Source organism: Symphalangus syndactylus, chromosome 19 (genome assembly GCF_028878055.3).
Source record: "Symphalangus syndactylus isolate Jambi chromosome 19, NHGRI_mSymSyn1-v2.1_pri, whole genome shotgun sequence".
Classification (NCBI taxonomy): domain Eukaryota; kingdom Metazoa; phylum Chordata; class Mammalia; order Primates; family Hylobatidae; genus Symphalangus; species Symphalangus syndactylus.
In genome coordinates this window covers 49,285,070-49,301,279 of record NC_072434.2, presented here as the reverse complement: position 1 = coordinate 49,301,279, position 16,210 = coordinate 49,285,070, and the positions used below count along the sequence as shown (strand labels likewise).

The following is a 16,210-nucleotide window of genomic DNA, read 5'->3' as shown; positions in this document are numbered from 1 at the left end:
TTGTTGCTATGTGGCTTCTCCAACATGGCCATGCACTAAAATATGCCAGCTTGCTTTTTTAAAGTCAATGAGAGGCAGTTTGTCTAGTATATCTGCTAGCAAGACAGAATCTTACATATACATGAAACAGAAGCACAAGAGTGATCTCCTAACACATTTACCGTATTAGTTAGATGCAAGTCACAGGACTTGCCTACACTCAAGGGGAGAGGATTGTATGCATGCAGGAGTCTGAACACCAGGAGATGGTGTTCTTGGTGGTGACCTTAAAGTCTGTCTACCACAACAGTATAGCAGTATTGTACACTTTAATCATTTTCCTCATATGTGTGTATGGGTATATAAAATAAACATCTTTCTGTTTGTTCTTGTCTTGTTCTGTAAATGGTGTCTGTTGTCTTATAAAACTGTCTACATTTTGATGTATGTAAGTTATTTCAACTATTCTTGCAACTTTTCTGTAACTTTGAAACTGTTTCAAGCTAAAAATTTTTTTCTTTAAACAAAAATACCAATTATGACTCTGTGGGTTGTCTGTTAGAGAAAACTACATCTTAATGGTAACACTCTTGAATGTAACTTTATAATTTGTGTGGCAGCCAGTTTTTTTTTACTTACTAAACATCTACTGAGGTTACATGGGAATTCAGTGGGAAAATACATTTCAATGTATAAATAGTATTTAGACAACTTTTCGGGTATTAATATATCTAAAGTAAGGCCGGGCGCAGTGGCTTACGCCTGTAATCCCAGCACTTTGGGAGACCAAGGCGGGTGGATCACGAGGTCAGGAGTTCGAGACCAGCCTGACCAACATGGAGAAACCCCATCTCTACTAAAAATACGAAATTAGCTGGGCGTGGTGGTGCATGCCTGTAATCCCAGCTACTCACGAGGCTGAGGCAGGAGAATCGCTTGAACCTGGGAGGCAGAGGTTGCAGTGAACCAAGATCGCACCATTGCACTCCAGCCTGGGCAACAAGAGCAAAACTCTGTCTCAAAAAAAAAAAAAATATATATATATATAAAATATAAAGCAGGAGTATCAACTAGTTGCTTTGTTCCTACTGATATATTTTGATGCTTTACTTGAAACACTTTTAAGCTATCTTCTTTTATGCCTCTTTGTTCTACTTTATGAATTTCCATAAGAATGGGGAACACTGTTATAAACCCTATATTTTTTTCCTCCTAATCCAACCAATGACTTTATTTTTAGTATATATCGTTGCATGCCTGCAGCTTACTGTCAATGCCTCTTTTACTCATCTCCAGTGGATCTCAAGGTTAAACTAAATGAAAAAATAGGTTTTGTCTATTTTCAGAAGCTGAAAACCAAATCAAGTTGTATTGGACAAAATGTGATTCTTGAATTACTTGATGGTTTTCCATTGCCGTATCCATCTTAGTTGTTTTGTGGCTAGTAGCCAATTGGAACTACCGTTGAGCACTTTGTGTCAGTCACTGACCTCACAGCTTTACTTGTTTAACTCAATGCTTCAACAGCTCTGAGGCTGATACAATAAAACTTCATGCTATATAGTAACATGAATTTGGAAATGATAAAATTGGTGCCTGTCTTCAGGTATCTCTGTCTGGAAAAGTGGGTCCTTCGGTCTCCATTATTTGCCTGGCCCAGTTTCCCAGATTCAAGCTGCCAAAAGGGGCTCCAACTAAACCAGAGATTCTTAGACTCGCTGCTTCTTGGCTTCAAGTCCCAGCCAGACATGGAACCCAAGATTGTTCACATGGATGTTTCTGGAGGGACAATGGCCACCAGCTGGTACCATACTGTAGTACTCTATGCCCAGATCTCTTGGCTGTCTAGCATGCCTTGATAATTCTAATCCCTATCTCTTCCATACAAACCTATGTTTTATGTAACTGACACTAAGAATAGACCTTCTGAAGATGATTAATAGGTTATTTGATGGGATCATGTTGAATGCTAATTTAAAGAAATATTTTTAATTCAAAAAGTAAGAGATTGTGATAGTGAGGAATTGTGACCCATTTGAAATAAGTTAGGCCAGGCATGGTGGCTCACGCCTGTAATCCCAGCACTTTGGGAGGCTGAGGAGAGTGGATCACTTGAGGTCAGGAGTTCAAAACCAGCCTGGCCAACATGGTGAAACCCCGTCTGTATTAAAAATACAAACATTAGCCAGGCCTGGTGGTGGGCGCCTGTAATCCAAGCTACTCGGGAGGCTGAGGCAGGAGAATCACTTAAAAAAAAAAAAAACCCAGGAGGCGGAAGTTGCAGTGAGCCGAGATCACGCCATTGCACTCCAGCCTGGGCGCCAGAGCAAGACTCTGTCTCAAAAAGAAATAAGCTTATGAACAATGGTTGTTTATGGGTTATATAGTTTGGCTTGCACTGTTGTATTCTTATGATTGAGGAAATAAATCAAATAGAAGAAGAAGCTGCCTAGTTGTAAAGGACATGATTAAGAAATTATGTTAACTTAATTTTTATTTCTCAAGTCATGATAGTTGTGTATAGTTCCTTCACATTTTGGCTAACCAGAGGAGCCTATCAATTTGTGGACATTAGACCTACTTTTCTTCCTAAAATTCAGAGGGCCTTGCATGTAACGAGGCTCTCATTACATGTTGGTTGAATTGGTTGCAAACAGTCCTGTTCTTTTTGTTGCATATTTTTTGTTGTACGAGTGTTAGTCGTTCATGAAGTCTACTAATAATAGGATGACAGTAAATCCCAGTTTGCCTAGGACAGTCCTGGTTTGTGTCTATTGACATGGCTTAATTATTAATAGCTTAATAATTAGTAAATTGCATTATTAAGCTTAGATAAATGAGGTGCAATGTTAAATTAGAAGTCTACTTCTTTTTTTTTTTTTTTTTTTGAGCCAGAGTCTCGCTGTCGCCCAGGCTGGAGTGCAGGGGCGCGATCTTGGCTCACTGCAGCCTCCGCCCGCTGGGGTTCACGCCATTCTCCTGCCTCAGCCTCCCGAGTAGCTGGGACTACAGGCGCCCGCCACCTCGCCCGGCTAATTTTTTGTATTTTTAGTAGAGACGGGGTTTCACTGTGTTAGCCAGGATGGTCTCGATCTCCTGACCTCGTGATCCGCCCGCCTCGGCCTCCCAAAGTGCTGGGATTACAGGCATGAGCCACCGCGCCTGGCCAGAAGTCTACTTCTTGAAGATTGATTAACGGAATGGTGCTTTCTTCTTTTTTTTTTTTTCAGGTATTTTAACAGCAGTGATAACAATTTACAGTATTGGGGATTGGATTACCCACCTCTTACAGCTTATCATAGTCTCCTGTGTGCATATGTGTAAGTTTTTGTTTCTTAATGTAACTCTAAATTTTTATGCCCTTGGCAGATTTAGTAAGAAGCAGTGTGATGGGGCTTTCTTGACTAGAGGAGAGATTGCTTGTAGCTGCTATTGTATTTTATTTTATTTTTTTGAGATGAAGTCTTGCTCCATCGCCCAGGCTGGAGTGCAGTGGTACAATCTCAGCTTACTGCAACCTCCACCTTCCAGGCTCAAGCGATTCTCTTGCCTCAGCCTCCTCAGTAGCTGGGACTACAGGTGCCCGCCACCATGCCTGGCTAGTTTTTGTATTTTTAGTAGAGACAGGGTTTCACCATGTTGGCCAGGCTGGTCTCAAACTCCTGATCTTAAGTGATCTGCCCACCTCAGCCTCCCAAAGTGCTGGGATTACAGGCATGAGCCACCGCACCCAGCCACTGCTATCGTATTGTGTATTACAAATGGGTTTTAAGAAATAACTATCGGCCTGGGCGACAGAGCGAGACTCCGTCTCAAAAAAAAAAAAAAAAAAAAAAAAAAAGAAATAACTATCGGCTGGGAGTGGTGGTTCACGCCTGTAATCCCAGCACTGTGGGAGGCCGAGGCAGGTGGATCACGAGGTCAGGAGATTTAGACCATCCTGGCTAACATGGTGAAACCCCGTCTCTACTAAAAATACAAAAATTAGTCAGGCGTGGTGGCACATGCCTGTAGTCCCAGCTACTAGGGAGGCTGAGGCAGGAGAATCGCTTGAACCCAGGAGGCAAAGGTTGCAGTGAGCCGAGATCATGCCACTGCATTCCATACTGGGCAACAGAGTGAGACTCCATCTAAAAAAAAAAAAAAAAGAAGAAAGAACTATCCAAGTTTGAACATTTCTATACTTTTTTTGGAGGACATCTAGCAAGAAATGCAAAAAACCTAGTTTTGTTTTGAAGTAGAGATGTTATCCATATGTGTGGACTACTGAGAAATATATCTAATATGTGTTGTGTATAAGAAACAATTGTTTCTGGAACAGCTCAAAGTAAATGAAAAATATAGATCCAAATGGTTACTGACTAATCTGTCAAGTTAGAAACTATAATAATTGTAGTGTTTCATTTGTGATTGAAGATCAAAATGGGAATTCCTCCTCCTTTTAAAGAAATTGAATAGTTATAGAAGATAAGGAACTTCTGTTTTGGTAGAGACCCAGTTCTACTCTGTAGTGGTATTCTGTCTTAGATTTTTTTTTTTTTTTTTTTTTTTTTTTTTTTGAGTCGGAGTCTTGCTCTGTCACCCAGGCTGGAGTGCAGTGGCGCAGTCTCGGCTCACTGCAAACTCCGCCTCCCGGGTTCACGCCATTCTCCTGCCTCAGCCTCTCCGAGTAGCTGGGACTACAGGCGCCCGCCACCACGCCCGGCTAATTTTTTGTATTTTTAGTAGAGACGGGGTTTCACTGTGGTCTCGATCTCCTGACCTCGTGATCCACCCGCCTCGGCCTCCCAAAGTGCTGGGATTACAAGCGTGAGCCACCGCGCCCGGCTCTGTCTTAGATTTGAAGTGTGTCAGCAAAAATTTGAGGAACCTCTTCACAATATCTCATGAACTCATCTTCCTTGTTTAATTTCAACGTTACAGCCATGTGTCACTTCACGATGGGGATACATTCTGAGAGATGTATGGTTAGGTGATTTCATCATTGTGCAAACATCATAGAGGGTACTTTAGTAGGCAAAATGGTATAGCCTACTATATCTAGGCTATATAGCATAGCCTGTTGTTCCTAGGCTACAAAGCTGTACAGCATGTCACTGTACTGAATACTGTAGGCGGTTGTTAACACAATGGTATTTGTATATTTAAACATATCAACACATAGCTAGAGTAAAAATATGGTCGTATAATCTTATGAGATCATTGTCCTACATAGGGTCCATTGTTGACTGAAATGTCGTTAAATGCAGTGTCATTATGAGTGTATTTCATATTTGCAAAAATAAGCTTCATGGATTGAAAATAAACTCCCAAACATCATCATTATAGTATTCAGGGTAATCGTAATATGGTTGAAAATTTCATTTATCTTTAACAATTGTGTTTAGTTTTATGCAGTGATTTATGATTATTATAGCTGTTTATTGTAGCAAATTGTTATGATAACTAAAATATTATAAATTGTAAAGATGACCTCTGGTCAACACTAGCATATTGCTTTTTGTAAAGTATGTGTTTAGTAAATGAAATGTGACACGCCAGATTGTTTTTACACTGGAAGAACTGTGAAGATAGGGCTTATAGTTATACCTTACATAGTTTTGTTGGAAGATAAGCAATGTAGATGCTGTTTTATAGCTTAAGTCAGTTTCACGTGATTAAATAAAAAGAGTAAAATTTAAGCATTGACTCTGTTGCTTTATAAGAGAAAGGGCCAATTCTCAAAATATTAATAAATTCATACATCCTTCAATAAATATCCTTATTGCTAAAAGTGATGAGGAATGAAGTATCTGTATATATGCTTTGATTTGCAGGGCAAAGTTTATAAATCCAGACTGGATTGCTCTCCATACATCACGTGGGTATGAGAGTCAGGCACATAAGCTCTTCATGCGTACAACAGGTAAAAGAGCAATGGGTAGTGAAATGTAAAGTTTGATTTTTTAAAAATTTTGGACAAACTGGTAAAGGTACTATTATTGTTCTTACTGACTTTAAAATTGTGCAATTACACATACACATATATTTGTATACATGATCCAAGACCAAATGTATATGTAAGCTAAAACAGGAAAGAGTAGAAAGGAATAATTCTGGGGGCTTTACATTTTTTATCTGACTTAATTCTTTGAACTCCTAAATGAGATAAATACTATTATTCTTATTTTAAGCTGAGGAAACTGAGGCACAGTTAAATGAAACAAGATAGCTATAAATTGAATCTTTAGTTTTTTAGGGTGCTGCTTTAATATCCTAATTCTAAATCTCTTTCATTTTTTCTTAAAGCAAACCTTGCAGTTGTCATCTTATACATTGTATTGTTGTGCAGTTTCTAAATTAAATAATCCACTCAACAAATGTTTATTGAGCATCTGTGTGTGCTGTTGTAGGAGCTTGAAAGTAACAAGCTTAGATTTCTTTAAAAGCTTTACATGACTTATGCTTTAATGCTAGCCCAGTCCTTTTCCTTAATTAGTCTAAATGTAGTCAGAGTTTGTTCTCCTTACACTTCATCCAGTCATGGAATCTTAGGCCCAAGAGATAACCTGTTTTGCCTGTCTTTCCCTCTTCCACACCAATGCCCTTTCCTCTCCAATGCTTTAATCCTTTCTGAACCACATACTCACCAGGTGATTATTTGGCTTCTGAACCAACATCCATACTTGCAGGGAACTCACAACCTTTAGAGACAGTCTATTCTGTTTTCAGAGAGCTCCAGTCATTAAAAATTACCTTCCTAAATTGAACTTCCACCAGTCATTACAGATTATGTTTTCTAGGGTTACAGAGAACAAGTCTGCTCCCTTGTATCCCTAACATCCTACAGGAATTTGAAGTCACCTCTTCTCTAAGTTAGAGATTCCTATACACTTCAGCTATTCCTTAGATGAGCAATTTGTTGAATGTGATTATGGTTTTGAGGACTCTGTCTGACCACCCTTTGGGTATGTTCCAGTTTGTCAGTGTTGTCTTTAATGTGGCATCTGGAGCTGAACATATTGATAGATTGCAGTTGATAGATTGATAGTTTACTGTCACCTTTTTCTTGACACTATACTTAGTGAGATATAAGAAAAAAATAAGCTCTTTAGACAGCTGTGTTATACATTTGAAGAACTTATGTATTTATTTTTCTTTGTTCTAAAGGACTGTGTGTTCAAAATTATGAATTGCTTTTCTTTTTTAGTATTTTTTTTTCAGTTTTTTCCTCACCTAGGTTTCTCAAGCTCTTTATATGCATTAATTAGCAAAAGTTTATATTTTTTCAATAAAGACTAACATTTTAAAAATATTTTCTTACACATCACTACACTTCAGTTATTCTTTATACTAGAAAATTTAGAGTATATAGCTTGAGGAAAAAATATTTCCTTGCTTTGAATATTTTTAATTTTTAAGTCCAAGTTAGAGCAGAGAGAATGTTAAATACATCTGATTGATTAAATGTGCGAATTTGTTAGAGAAAATTAAGAGACTCCTTTGCAATACAGCAATTGAAATTAGTCACAGGTGAAGGGATTGAAAAGGGCTGACTGTGTAAAGGACTTTTCCATAGTGGGGCAAGAACCTTGTGTTAATGAATTCTCAATCTATTTTGGAGGAAGGGAGACAGTTAATGGGTAGCTGTAAATCCTGATGGATTCATGTTTAAAGTTATTTACTTGTGTTTTCAGTTTTAATTGCTGATGTGCTGATTTACATACCTGCAGTGGTTTTGTACTGTTGTTGTTTAAAAGAAATCTCAACTAAGAAAAAGGTAGGTTTTCAAGCAGCCTGACAGTTCGTCTCTGAAATGTCTTCTTTATTAGTCTATTAAGTATAGACCTTAGAGAAGCCATGCTTTTGGAAAGAGAGTAATTAGGAATATTGTATCTTCTATTGATTTTCACTTCAAAAACATCAACTTATCTTACAGTAATTAATTGTTTTAGTGTACTACTAAGATACACTGAATTTTGGAAGTTATGTACTGTTGAACTACATGCCATGCTGTATTTGTTACTTTACTGGTAAAGCTGAATTTTGAGCTGGCTTGTGAGATTGACCAAACTGAAAGGCATTTTGAAAAGTTGTTGTATATTCTCAATTCATAGCTATCAAATATTATTTTTGGTCATTTTAGATAAGTTAACATTAGATTGACTTCTCCAATTTGTATATCTGAAAGTACTTCCTCTGACAAAACCTTTTAGTGGTTTTGTTTTTCCTTTTTATGGAAGTGTCCAATGTCACCTCCATGAAAACTTCATTGTCTAAAGAGTTGTTTTATAAAAATTGAATATTTTATAAAAAGAAAGTGTAACACCTCTGGAAAAGGGGAACATTTGCTAATGTGTTAGATAAAAACCACACTTTTACCCTGCTTGATTTGTGTAACAGATTACTTTCTTATCTCACAATATTTTTCTTTACAGATTGCTAATGCATTATGCATCTTGCTGTATCCAGGCCTTATTCTTATAGACTATGGACATTTTCAGTATCCTTTACCAACGTAGAAATGAAGTCAGTTGCATATTATGAAATCTAGACTCAATGTTTACAATGCTGTCATCTAGTAATGTCTTATTTGATAGAGTGCTTGCTTATATAAACTATTTCACAATAATATAAAAGAATCTCTTCACTAAGCTTTTATTTGAAAGGTAAGGTACAGATTTATTAAAAGTAGAATTGCTTTTTCGTATTGTTTGGCTTGGGAACAAAATGTTGTTAAATGATTAGCTCTTTCCGGGGTGTTGGAAAAAGAGTGCCAAGTATGGTTATACTCTAGTAATTCTAAAGTGTAACATGTCGTCTATCATTTGTAAATGTTATCTGACATGAAAAAAGGAGAATGATCTTACAGTTTTATGAGTTTTAAAATTTTTTTTCTATCAGATAGTAGTAGCTAGAAGCTTCAGGAAACTAAAACTGATAATCAAAATATGGCTTTTATATGTGTATTTTTTTGATGCCTAAAATAAGGAACATTCAAACAAAGCTTAGATTAGAGAACAAATTGATAAAGAACTGTATATATCTGTCTAATTTGTCTTATAATATATTGAATGTTATTACCTGTCTCTATCTCTCTTAAAGGAAAAAAAAGACAACATTACACAGCAACATGATTATTTAATTAACAGCTTTTCCTTTTGATGCCAGTCTTGTTTTAGTTATAATAACACCAATAGGTGTATCTGTCAAAGGACTTATAAATAAAAGATATTCAAGTCTGTAGTTGTTTTTATCATATATTTTATATTCTGTCCACTTTACTAATTTAGTTTTTAAAAAATTTTGACATTGTTTATGGGATCATGGCTATCAAATACTCTGATAATATCAAGAACAGTGATAGAAAAGGAAAAAAACTTATTTACCAGAGTTTTAAAATTATATTTACTTTGAAATGTGACACTCATACAGAAAACTATGCAAAATATAAATGTGCAGCTCAGTGAGTTGGCAAACTACCACTCATGTCAAGAAATAGAACATTACTGGTATCTAAAAACTACCCTTGCACACCTCCGCATCCTTCTCCCTCCTCCTTTCCAAATGGTACCCCTGAACTAACTACTAATGCTATAGTTTTCCCCTTTTTTGAATTTTATATGAAAGGGACAACACAGTAAGCATTCTTTTGTGTTTGATGTTTTGGGCTGAACATTTTGTTTATGAGATATATTCATGTAGTTGTGTGTAGCTGCAGTTTGTTAAAAATCTATGAAAGTGAATTCAGTGTTCACTTTCATTGCTTTATGATATTCCATTGCATGAATACATGTAATTCTATCACTGAGTGAGTAATTTGGGTTGTTTCCTGGTTTGGGCCATGATAAATAATGCTGCCATGAACATCTTATAAATATCTCCTTGTACACGTATAAACATTCCTCTTATGAGTGGAATTGTGGAGTTATAGGGTATGCACATGTCCATTTTTAGATAATCCCAAATTGTTTTAAAGCAGTGTGTACCAATGAAGACTCTCATAACAATGGTGTAAGAGTTCCAGATGCTCTACATCTTGACCAACTGTCAATGGTTTTCAAATTAGCCATTCTGGAAAATTTGTAGTAGTATGTCCCCTGTGATTTCAGTTAAACTCTGAAGGCTTTCAGGCATATGCTATCTTGTAAAGATACGTTTTTTTCTTTTGAGATGGAGTTTCGGAGTTTCGCCCTTGTCCCCCATGCTGGAATGCAATGGCGTGATTTTGGCTCACTGCAACCTCCGCCTCCTGGGTTCAAGCAATACTCCTGCCTCAGCCTCCTAAGTAACTGGGGATTATAGGCGTGTGCCACCACACCCTGTTAATTTTTGTATTTTTAGTAGAGACGGGGTTTCACTATGTTGGCCAGGCTGGTCTCAAACTCCTGACCTCGAGTGATCCACCCACCTTGGCCTCCCAAAGTGCTGGGATTATAGGCGTGAGCCACTGCACCTAGCTGTAAGGACACATTTTTTAACCATTATATACTTTTCTCAGTTGCAAAATGTGGATAATAGAAACCCTGACTTTGTAAGCTTAGTTTAAGAATTAAATGAATTAATATTTGTAAAGCACTTAAGACGGTTCCTGGGAGATACTAAGCATTACATAGACATTTGTTGCTATTATTACCATTTTTATAATTTATTTTTATGGTTCTGAAATTTTACAGTGATTTGTTTAGACATAGGTGTTTTTCACAATTGTTTTGGATATCCAAACTGTATGTGGGTCCATACATTTTGAAGACTCATTGTCTTCTGTTATGCTAAATTCTGTTATTTTTTTTGATGATTTTCTCACTTTTTTCTTTCTTGAGCCTATTAGTCAGATGTTAGATCTTTTGCATCTCTTTGTCTTTTGTTTTATGGGTTGGATTATCTTGAGTTTATCCCCAACACTTCTATCGAATTTCATTTGTTTTGTTAGGTATGTTTTTAACTTCTAATTAGAATTTAACTACTTTTTTTTTTTTTTTTTGGTAAAGTTCACTACTGTTCCCTGAGTGATTTTAATTCTTTCACCGTCATTTAGTTTCCCTTTCATTTCGATTCTTTTTCTGTCATAGGTTTTCTATAGATGTTTATTTTATCCTAGTATATCTATTTTTATTTAAGAATAAGGCAAGAACACCTGCATGTGACTTCTATATATCATTGGTCCACTACAGGATAAGTGGGGAGCAAGCTGGCCACCACGCATTGAGATGCTTAAATGTCAGAATGTGGAGGGGTTTGCATTATAGTGCTAACCTCTACACTGGCTGCCCTGGGTAGTTTAGTTTATTTCTTCAGAAAAATATGCCCTCTTTTGTTGCCTTGGGGTAAATGTTTGGCTGCCAGATAATCTTTGCATGGGAGTGGGGTAAGATTTGACTTCTACCTCTAGGGATTTTCAGTTAATCTCTTGTTTTCTTCTGCACATACTACTCAAAGACTGTAACCTACTTGGTGTTTCCAAAGTTCTCTAGGGTCTTGCAGGGTGGATTGGCTTCTTGCTACCCTGAGTTTCCTCTGCGCATACTCTATAAACTGTGGCTTCCTTCATCCTATTTTATTTGTTATCACTTCTGTCTTCCAGAAATATGTTGAAATCTTTATCTATTATGACAGATCCTCTCATTCTCTTTATGGCTGTGAATTTATACTTTTTGTTTGTTTGTTTTTGTTTTCTTGCTCTCTTGCCCAAGCTGGAGTGCAGTGGCATGATCATAGCTCACCACAGCCTCAACTTCCTGGGCTCAAGCAGTCCTCCTGCCTCAGCTTCTCGAGTAACTAGGACTCCAGGCTTGCACCACCACACTCGGCTAATTTAAAATTTTTTTTGTAGAGATGGGGTTTTGCCATGTTGCTGAGGCTGGTCTCAAACGCCTGGCTCAAGCAATCTTCCTGCCTTGGCCTTCCAAAGTGTTGGGTTTACAGGCATGAGCCACCGCTCCTGGCCTGAATTTATACTTTTAAATTCCTTTTCTTATTATTTTAAGAGTCTCTCGGGAAGGAGAGGAGGTAAACATTAGTGCCTAGCTCACCATTTTGAACTGAAAATCTAATTGTGATATTGTTTTAATTAACAATGTTGTTAGTTGCTAATTAAGTACATATGTTACTTTATACTATTAATATATATAATAGAAGAAGTGTAGTGATCTCAGTAAATTTTTTTTTTAACTTGCTTTTGGAACATTGTTTTATTCTCTAGATTTAGGTATGTTATAATAATATTGTGAAGTAATCTAACAGAAACAAAGCTATGTTTTAAATCTTTAGAGCTCTTTTAAATCAAAACAAATCAGCTGCTGTTTAGCAGTAGATTTAATGTATTTGATGCTATTATACATAATTTCATGTTTGTTCTTCACTTCAGTACTTTGAATTTCTATTGGGAAATAGCTTTCATTGTATATGTTATTTTAAAATCACATAAGAGATATGCTATGAGCTTGCATTTCATAGAGCATATCTCTTATGTGATTTGCTTTTTAAAAGCTCTATCTTTTTAAAAGATTATTGAGATAATTTCCTTGACACAGAAACATATATAATTCTGTGAGTCTTGGCTTTGCTTTGTGGGGTGTTCTTGGAGTATCTTGTGACTGCGACCTGCTAGGGTCACTGGCATTTTGTTTAGCTATAAATTATAAACAGATGGAACTTTACCACGCCTTGCCATTTTTTTGCTTTTTACTTGGCAAGTGTTTTAAAAAAGGCCTCAAAGGAAAGGGGTGAGTGACTTTTAAACACCAGAATCCAAAAATTTACTTCAGATAATTTTTCTGGCATACTTACTTGGAGTAAGGTGATCTTTCACTTTGCCTTTTGGTGATTTCTTATAAATATTTTGGCTGTAGGGTATATGGGAAGAGAGAGATTAAGTCATGTTCTGTATTTTATTTTAAATTTTCCTAACTAGAGAAATATTTCAATTCATGTATATTTACTGGGAGTGTGGATTGGCTAGTTAGAACTTTGCTGTAGGATTTTATCACTTTAGAGCTTACTACATTATATACTTATTAGAAATACATCCCCATTTGATATTTTTCTTCATGAATGCATTCCCTTATTCCTATAGGGATGGCATCTAACATAAATGTTAATTAGGATGGTGATACCAGTCCTTTTGTTGAAGTGCACATCTTAGCTGTTGTGAATTTTTTACCTCTGATTTGAGCAGACTCCCATCTTAAGCCTATATTGGTAACATAGATTTGGCATTACTATACATTTGCATGTATTACGTTCAGTGAGACTCAGGTTGATTTTGCAGAATTACTAACCTTTCCCTATCTTACTGCCTACCTTTGTTTCTGTTTTAGGTTTGTGTTGCTAGTTAAGCTAGCTTGTATTGTTGTGGCTTCCTTCGCTCTCTGCTGGCTGCCATTCTTTACAGAAAGGGAACAAACCCTGCAGGTTCTAAGAAGACTCTTTCCGGTTGATCGTGGATTATTTGAGGCATGTTAAAAAACTTTACTCTCCTTTCTGTTACTGTACCTTACCTGTGACCTTTCGGGGTTTCATGTAGAAGATACAAGGAATAGGAACTTCAGCTACTTTCCTCCTGTAATCATTCCTTGCCAGTTATTGCTTGATTGATTAATTGATTGATTGAGACAGGATCTTGCTGTTGCCTAGGCTGGAGGGCAGTGGCTATTCGCAGGGGCAATCGTGGTACACTACAGCCTTGAACTCCTGGGCTCAAGTGATTCTCCCGCCTTTGCCTCCCAAGTAGCTGGGACAACAGGGTGTGTGCACCTTGCTAGTTATTTAATCCATTATATAACCCCTAGCTCAGCTGGCATTTTTAGTACATTACATCAATAGGTAATATTTATGCCATCATCAGATCCATAATTCAATTATATGTTTTTATAATGAAATAGAGTTTGTAATGAAAGACAGCATGAGAAGTTTCAGCTGCAATTTTAACAGCTGTGTAATTTTTTGGTTTATATTCTGTTTTTAGTCTTAGGAAATTATTTGTGAAACTAATAATCATGTTTGCTTCAGGAAGATCTCATAATTTCTTATGAGATATATAACCTTCATCCATAGTAATTTTTAATGAGAATCTTTCATTTCATTTAATGCTAGTTTAATCACTCTTGTTAAATTTTATTATGTGAATAATTTGATCATTTAGATTTGGTAATTAAATTAAACAAACCATTTTTCTGAAACAAAAAGGCCTTTTAATAAAGTTAGACAGAAACAATGTATTTATAGATAATTTGCTAACATTTCTTTTAAAAATAATTTTAAAAGCATATTTTCCTAAGTTTTGAATATATAAATTTCTATAGAATATCTTTCAGTAGACTTATAGGAAGATGGAACCAGCATTTTGAAAGCAACTAGGATGGGAGTTTGGTGTTGTGAAGGAACAGAAATGTGTGACTGTATGTCAACAGGATGATGGTAGTGATGATACTAATCACTATTGTTATAACCACCACTTAGCAGGTGCCAGACACTTCCATGTAATTTTATTTGATCTTTACAGTAGCTTTGTGGTAGCTATTGTCTCCACTTTACAGATTAGAAAACTGAGGTCAAAGATTCCTATAACTAGTATTTAACAGAACTGTGATTTGAACTTTGAAAATTGTTTTCCTAACCTCTTCTTTATATAACCTCTAACACATAAAAGAAAAGTTTAACTCTCTGTGTAAGCTGTCTAATTATTTGCCTTACCTTCCATTTCAGAAATGGCATTTATCATGATAATTACGAAAATGAGTATCAGACATGTTTGATGATGTTGCCAGTCTCTTCCATTCACTTCTTGCCTTCAAAATCTGAAGAGCATTTTCTTTGATCCAGCAGAGGACAGTGGGATGGTATAGTTGTCAGTGATAGTTACTTTTTTGATGTGAAGTCTGCACAGCTGTAAGTCAAGCAGCTGTGTAGAGAATGGATTTCACCAGCAGGAGAGCTGTAGTTACAAACTTAATTTTGAAAGTGATCCTAGCACAACTGCTAATGTCTTTAGACTTTTTGATTTATTAGCAATTAGCTATTGTCATTGCTAGTAGCTAGCAGGTTACTCTGTTACTCTAAGTAAATTCAGTTGTATGATAAAAATGGGTCAAATGTAATAGGTAGTCTATAAATTATAGAGAAAACATTTCTTAGAAAAATTTCCAAAGATGAATGACTTTAGTATTCAGGGATAGTGCACTGCTCTTTGAAAACTATTAAGTATTTGGGAATGTCTGGATTATCGTGGGCCAATGCTTTTGATCAACTGCCCTGCACAAAAATGAAAAACGCTTGAGACAGTGTGTGCGTATATGTTTATTCCTGGAGGATTTAATCTGTTTAGTTATAATTGTGACTAAAAGTTTCACATCTCAAAAAATTTATTAGAGATTATGGGCTGTACTTCATGGGCTTTAATATTTCTTTCAATTATACCAGAATGTAAAGCTAACAAATCTCTTTTAAGGATAAAGTAGCCAATATTTGGTGCAGCTTCAATGTCTTTCTGAAGATTAAGGATATTTTGCCACGTCACATCCAATTAATAATGAGGTAAGAGAAAGAAAGTTTGTAGTATTTTATAAGTTACTCTTTAAAAGCATTATGGTATTATTTCATTTATTTGGCATCATTAGGGAATGAGGTGTTTTTCTTTTTTTTTTTGAGACAGAGTCTGGCTCTGTTACCCGTGTTGGAGTTCAGTGGCTTGAGCTCGGCTCACTGCAGTCTCTGCCTCCTGGGTTCAAGTGATCCTCCTGCCTCAGCCTCCAGAGTAGCTGGGATTACAGGCGCCCGCCACATGGCCAGCTAATTTTTGTATTTTAGTAAAGATGAGGTTTCACCATTTTGGCCAGGCCGGTCTTGAACTCCTGACCTCAGGTGATCCACCCACCTCGGCCTCCCAAAGTGCTGGGATTACAGGCATGAGCCACCGCACCCAGCCGAGGTGTTTTTCTTTAGAGGATTTTCCACATAACGGACCTATTGCTCTGTACAATAAAACTCTTCAACTTGAATTATTTTATGTGAAGGTTTTTCTGAATTGTTACCTTCTTCTCTCCTTGAACAGAGAGTACATTAAATATGATTAATATTATGTTGAAGAGTCATGATATTCAGTGTGTATCAGTCAGGATCAATCCAAGAAGTAGGAGTAGGAGATCACTGTGTACTGTGTGTGTGTGAATTCATGACAAGGAATTGGCTTATACAGTTGTAGGGCCTAGCTAAGCAAAACAGAAGTCACAAGGCAGGCAGTCAGGAGGGAATA

The 16,210-nt window shown here is 36.5% G+C and overlaps 1 protein-coding gene across 4 annotated transcripts in view; it reads left to right on the top strand.

Annotated features, from left to right (window-relative positions):
- The window catches only part of ALG6 (ALG6 alpha-1,3-glucosyltransferase), a 71,678-nt gene that overhangs the window by 33,516 nt on the left and 21,952 nt on the right, over window positions 1-16,210 (top strand). For 2 of the 4 annotated variants that reach the window (XM_055234657.2, XM_063613341.1), the window contains exons 4-10: window positions 3,210-3,299; window positions 5,796-5,884; window positions 7,656-7,738; window positions 8,397-8,461; window positions 12,492-12,683; window positions 13,278-13,413; window positions 15,407-15,492. In XM_055234657.2, the coding sequence (XP_055090632.1) occupies window positions 3,210-3,299; window positions 5,796-5,884; window positions 7,656-7,738; window positions 8,397-8,461; window positions 12,492-12,683; window positions 13,278-13,413; window positions 15,407-15,492 (741 nt within the window). The remainder of the gene's footprint in view (window positions 1-3,209; window positions 3,300-5,795; window positions 5,885-7,655; window positions 7,739-8,396; window positions 8,462-12,491; window positions 12,684-13,277; window positions 13,414-15,406; window positions 15,493-16,210) is intronic. The other 2 variants (XM_055234656.2, XM_063613340.1) reach the window with 2 other exon arrangements.